Source organism: Temnothorax curvispinosus, unplaced genomic scaffold (assembly GCF_003070985.1).
Source record: "Temnothorax curvispinosus isolate PA1 unplaced genomic scaffold, ASM307098v1 QBEX01017880.1, whole genome shotgun sequence".
Taxonomy (NCBI): domain Eukaryota; kingdom Metazoa; phylum Arthropoda; class Insecta; order Hymenoptera; family Formicidae; genus Temnothorax; species Temnothorax curvispinosus.
Window position 1 is genome coordinate 1 of NW_020227660.1, and position 6,632 is coordinate 6,632.

At 30.5% G+C, this 6,632-nt stretch overlaps 1 protein-coding gene across 1 annotated transcript; it reads left to right on the forward strand.

The window, feature by feature from the left end:
• Positions 1-6: 6 nt before the first annotated feature.
• Positions 7-3,558, forward strand: LOC112467926 (the record flags this gene model as incomplete). The annotated part of the gene is made up of 9 exons (XM_025036876.1): positions 7-204; positions 285-544; positions 634-981; positions 1,085-1,259; positions 1,377-1,452; positions 1,687-1,802; positions 1,890-2,143; positions 2,224-2,443; positions 2,569-3,558. Coding segments are annotated over 9 exons (1,725 nt in total), but the record flags the coding sequence as incomplete, so codon positions are not given.
• Between the last annotated feature and the right edge of the window lie 3,074 nt (positions 3,559-6,632).

The following is a 6,632-nucleotide window of genomic DNA, read 5'->3' on the forward strand; positions in this document are numbered from 1 at the left end:
GAATTCGCGCAACATTCGGGTCTTGATATCAAACAGGAAGATACTGGTGTCATAGCGCAAGAGGTTCAGCAAGTTCTACCGGAAGCGGTGCTACCGGCAGGTGATATAGTTCTGCCAAATGGTCAGAGAATTGAAAATTTCTTAGTGGTAAATAAGGAGAGAATATTTATGGAGAACGTTGGGGCTGTCAAGGAATTATGCAAGGTAAGAATTTTATATCAATCTTCATACAGTGTTTCATGTAGAATTTAATCTTTTACTTAATTATAATCGATTTACTACAGGTGACGGACAGTCTAGAAACGAGAATAGATCAACTAGAGAGAATAAATAAACGACTAGCAAAATTAAAAAGAGGTGATAGTCTAAAGAGTTCCATCAGCACAGTATCTAGTATATCAGGCACGAAATATTCGTCATCTATCAATAATAAGTCATCTTTGCACGGAAAGACGAAAAGGTTCGAAAGAGAGGAAGAGCTTCTCTGCAGCAATAAATTTATTCAAATTATCATTGTTATACTTATTCTCATCATGGCATTTTGGTAATTATTCCTTTAGCTTTATTTCCAATTTAATTCGATTTTGTTTCTCTCTTGAACATCTACCTATGATTTAATATTATAATTTTCAGTCTAGTTGCAATGGCAACATTATATTTCTTAGAATATCAGAAACGCAGTAGCGTTGAATGGTCCGCCATGGCAAGCAATGGAATGTTGGCTATTGGTCCGGCTCATCCGCCAACAATGTCTACCACTTCTAATTATGAGCATCGATATAACTCCTTGTTACATAGCACGTTATCCCCTTTTTATACTAAGCAAGGATCTTACACGAGGGAATTAGACGGAGGATTATCTGTCAAAAGTAATTCCTTCACCACACCGCCTCCGCACACGAAACATCAACTGTACTCTCAGGAAATAACGTGGTATCCGATGAGCCATCCGGGTCCCCAACCTAAACATGAAAAAAATAAGTCAGTGAAATTGAAATAAAATTTTTAAATAATATTATCACGAAAGAAAATATTTTGTTATACACAAGCTCGTTAAAAATGTTATAATGATAATATATTTCAGCGAATTCCCGGGAAATTGGCTTAGTAGAAATGGTGCAGGTGCTGTTCCTAGCAATGTAGATGAGAATGATCAAGGCTCGGATATAGATTCTTCATCTGCTAACAAAGGTCCAGTTCCTTTAGGAAGGCCTGAAGAATGCCCCGCACATTTTACTGAACTCGAAAGTCCATGTCAGGTACTTGAGAACTTGATGAAATTTATTTAAATATTACTTGAGTGTATGCATGTGCTTACACATAAATGAACACGGCATATATACGGAAATGAAATTAAATTAACGGCATGGTTTCAGATATATTGTTGCACAGCTGAGATTCATCATGTGGAAGATCCTCAGCCTGATCATCCACCAGAAAAAAAGTCCATCTGTAAGTTTACATGTTTTTCTGAGCCCAGATAGCAGAGTGCGTCAAATGACGTTATAATGTCGTCAAAGTGACGTCTCTAACGACAACACGCCGTCACTTTGACTGCACTCTATATTACGCCACTTGACGCCACTATGCTATCTGGGAGTTCATTAAAGTATACGCACGAATCATTTATACTTTATACAATTCAAAGCGTATTATTAAATGGCAAATTTTATTCTATTATTTTAGCAGATCATTTGGAACAGCCATTAAGTATGCCGCATGAAGAAAAACGAAAATTAAGTAAGGGTTTCCAAAATGGTATTAGTCCATCCGATCCTAGCACTCAAACTCTTGTGAAAGAGGTATTAGATTTTCTCTTGAAATTATCATATCGGATAATTTATAACAAGAAAGACAAATATGTAATTAAACGTATGCGTATCTTATAGACCAATTACAAGTATTTGCATAAACGAACAAGGCGAGAAACTGGTGGTGGAGATTGGGGAGAAGTGGCTAGCAACGCTGCAGGATCACTGCCACCAGAGCCTAGACCACAATTATTCGTAGTAGCAAAAAACTTCAACACATCTTTGGATCAGAGATATTGTTCCCCATCGTCACCAGATACACCTAACAACATTAGTTGCATTGTACCTTTGTCAAAACATATGCCAGATACGCATTTAACATTACATTTTGTGTAAGTTTAGAATGCGTATGTACTTAATAAACATGTGTATTTACGTTCTGATATGTTATACGCACGCGTTCTTTTTATAGCGGTATGCTGTGGTATTGGCAACGCGTGCAGCAGTGTCCTTTTTCATCAAATCCTGGTATGGATGAGACAATGGTATGTGGTTGGAGCTATACCATGCAGCAACAACCTCAGTATATCGAAAGTAATAATCAACCGGGTGATCAGTCTTTTCCTCTTGATGTCGCTCATTACCTTAGAAAAACTTTAAAGTTTCGAATACCTGTAATGCAACCTCAAGAGGTAATTATTTCAGTGTAAAGAGGCAATAATTTATGAAATATTTTTCACAAAATATTTACGTTATAGATTTTTAATGCATTTAACGTTGAGTTATAGTCTCTGATTACCGTATTATTTTATTACAGAATATTTGCAAAAGTAAGCATGATGTCGACTATTTGGAATTTACGTTGCACTTTTACCGAGACTGCGAAGAACAATGAATATTATCTTGTACAGCACACTTCATAAGGAACTTGATAGTTTCTACGTATCTAACAAAAGTTAGATTTCTTCATTCTATATAAAGCCTTTGTGCCTTTGTAATCTATCCTCTGCGCTTTCGTAGTGCTCTTATATTTTATATATCATCGCATTACGCATCGCAGTACATATTATTTACTAATATAAACATAAACTATACATAATTTCCAATTATAGTTAATGTAACGTATCATTGTGCAGGAAATTTCTTTAGGTATACACACTTTAGTGAAGGTACACACACACACACACACACACACACACACACACACACACAAAATTATCTTATTCACTTACAGAACTGGTAGCAATAATGACAAGCGAACAATTAAGTAGTGGTTGATGGGTGCATTATATTTGTGTTATCGCAACACATCTTACAACATTTTTTTTTGTTTTACTACTTTAAATCCAATCAATAATATTTGTTAATATTGATAAAGATTATGAATCAGACGCAAAATATATTAAATAAATGATATTATTTATAAAATATTATGTGAAACGAAGAAACATTTGCTATAATCTACTACAAAGTGTACATATACTAGTATAAATTAGTTTTTATACCCATCAACATGCTACATTTTTTAATTTATTACTAGTTTCCTATGAAATTTACTCAAGATCTAATTGTGAGTGCATATTTCTACACTTTATCTTTTACATAGTTCACATTTTAATTTTTGATACTGATTTACAGATAACTCATTGTATAAAACGTAATGTATGAAACTACTAATTTTTAATGACATTTCAGATACTTGTGAAGTTAAATAAGCTTGTTATCAAAATATTATGTCACACGAAAAACATCGTAGTGTTTAAATTGTAAATAGTCATAAATCTGCTATATAATTAATTTTATTTCATGATTATGTACAAACAACATTGAATATTTAATGTTATAATATGTTATATATATATATATATATATATATATATTGTTACTCAATTAAGGAGACAATTTATCTTTGATTTTTAATAAATTATTTTTTAATTTGAGTATCTCTTTTATACAGAATAATGGAAATCATTGAGGCAACTAAACATTTTAATATTTTTATTTACTATACTATTTGTTTATATTAAACGATATTATAGACGTGTGCGAGTTCCTAAAAATATTATACAGTAAGGGCCGGTTGTTCCACCTTTCGATAAATCTCGGCTTACTCGACAGATTACTACCTATAGGATAAATCTTACCGGGTAGTTTACCAGCTATTTAGTGAGCGTTGTTCCACGGTTATTAATCCTATACAAATTCTATATTATCATATTCGTTAAATAAATCTGGACGTGGACGAACTGTATATCGCTTGCGAAGCACCACTATATATATTTCTTCATCAGATTCTTCGTTATCATCTTCGTCACCATAAAAAAAATTGATTTTCGCATAATCCTGGTTCCATTTTCGATACCGTCCGATACCGTCCGTTCGATAATATCCAAATTCTTTATCGCAAAATATTAATATACAAATGCGTGAAACGTCAGATACACCAGCGCTGCGCATCTCCCGCTGACGGGGTATGATTTCTAATCCCACTACGCATTTATCTGTCAGATAAGTCTTACACGGTACCCAAAGTACCGTGTAATTTATCTGTCGATAGTGGCCATTTATCAGGAAGTTAAATTTTACCGAGAAATGGAACAACGCTCTACAGACATTTTATCCATCAGATAAGTTACCAGATAGTTTATCTGAAAGTGGAACAACCGGCCCTTAATGTTTAATGATAGATTCATTTATACGCACATATTTTGCTACACTTGTGTTAAAAATGATAGATATTCACGCATAAATAGCTTAGTAAAAGAAAAGTTATTAGGAAACATTCCTGATTATGTATGCGTGCTAATTTTAATTTTATATAATAGAATAAAGCATCCACTTTTTAATTTAAAAATGTTGAGTCGATAAATCACATAACTCTAATATTTGAATTTACCTAATAGCAATAAAAGTGTACTTTCATTATTAAAATATAACTCGTACAACATTGTCAAAAGCATGACGAGCAATCTTCAAGCAGTTTAATATATATAAACATCCTTGCCGTTTGCCGTCCACGCGTATACTGTATAGTGAAAAGCAATTTGTAGAGAAACTTGATAATTTATCAATTGATTATCTGTACTATATACTCAGAGCTCAGTGCACAAACTTGCGATGTATTGTAGAGAAACTGGAATTTGGATAATTATTATCCTTATATCCTTATATATCCTTATATATATTTATATAAATTGTATAAACTATACTTTATTGTACAGTAACATATATTTAACTATGATTGACATAACAGAATAATATAGTCATAATATAGTATTGCTACGATAAATAATATTTGCAAATTTTATTTATTGATTCAAATTATATTGTATGTAATATTACACATTACAATATGTAAAAATTTTTCTTGAAATTTATTCTTTTAGATAATTATCTTACAGGGTATACACATAACATTTGCGCGAGATAAAAAAAAGAGATAAGATATAGAAAAAATTGTTGTCATGTGACATGAGAATTTTCTGAATTCCAATCTGTATTGATATATTTCGAATTTTTCTCTATCTTTATAATATCTCTTTTATTGTTACTTGACGTCATAATTATCCATTAATTCTGATGTAAACTGTTATTCATGTATCTCATTATGATTTTTGTATCTTATTTTAGTGTATGTGCAGCTATATTATAAAGCATAGATATAGATGTATTATATATAATTATGTATAGCAATAAGAAATATCTCCATACATAAGCAAAAATATTTTTAAGTTCTCACTTGCACATTCTGCAAGTAATAAATTTATATTCATAATTACATTGTGATTTATCATTTTTATTATTTTATTTGATATATAATTAAAATATCTGTGGCTGAGAGCTTAAAATTAAAACAACTTTTTAAACTTGCAAAAACTGAATATTTGCATATTTAATTATATTAACTTTGATGATTTTTAGAGGGTATTGAAAGAAACATATTTTTACTCTCACTTAATCTTTTATTTAATTATTATGGAAAAAAAATATAAATTAATAATAGATATCTTAAGATACAATGCGAAATAAAATAATATAAAAAGAAGTTCAAATATAGAAATATTTATAAACACATATTTATTCCAGCATCAGCAAAATACATATTCAGTACATATTGCTGTTGAAGCAATGAAAAGATCATACTTGAAAGATTATGAATATATTCCTGGATTTATATTTGATAAAGTCTAATAAATATTCTGCGATTGCGTGTTGGTGTGTGTTATACAAAAATGCATACAATATATTTCTTCTTATTGGAACAATCTACTGAATTCTCAAATCGAATATTAAAATCCTTGAGAAAAGGACCTACACATATATCTCTCAGAATATTTATATTCGTGCAATGGTGCTGGATAAATTTAATTACTTTCACATATTTACACATATCAATATAAAACTTTTTACATTATTTAGATTAAGTAATAAATTGTTCCAGAGAACCCATTTATGGTCGATAATGATCGTAAAAACGCATTAGAAATCTATTTGTATATACTTAAATCATATCAAGAAGTTACTTTCAAGCAAATTTTATAAACGAACAAGTCAATAAGTCATAATAAACAGCGTATACACAATATATAAAATAAATATAGAGAAATCACAGATCGCGCACGTTTTACAGTCTGAGTCTTTAAGAAGTATACGTACAATTCATATTATAAAATCGAATATAATTTATAAATTCGTACATATTTATAAATTCGAACAACACGATAAAATAATATTAAATATCACAATAATCATACTAAATTCCGCTTTATATTGTCCTACGTATTCAAAATGAAAAATATATTTTTTTTCATGTATCTATTTGCACATAAAAAATTTGTTTTAGTTTTTGAATAGATTCTGCGTTATTGTGGATTGAATAAT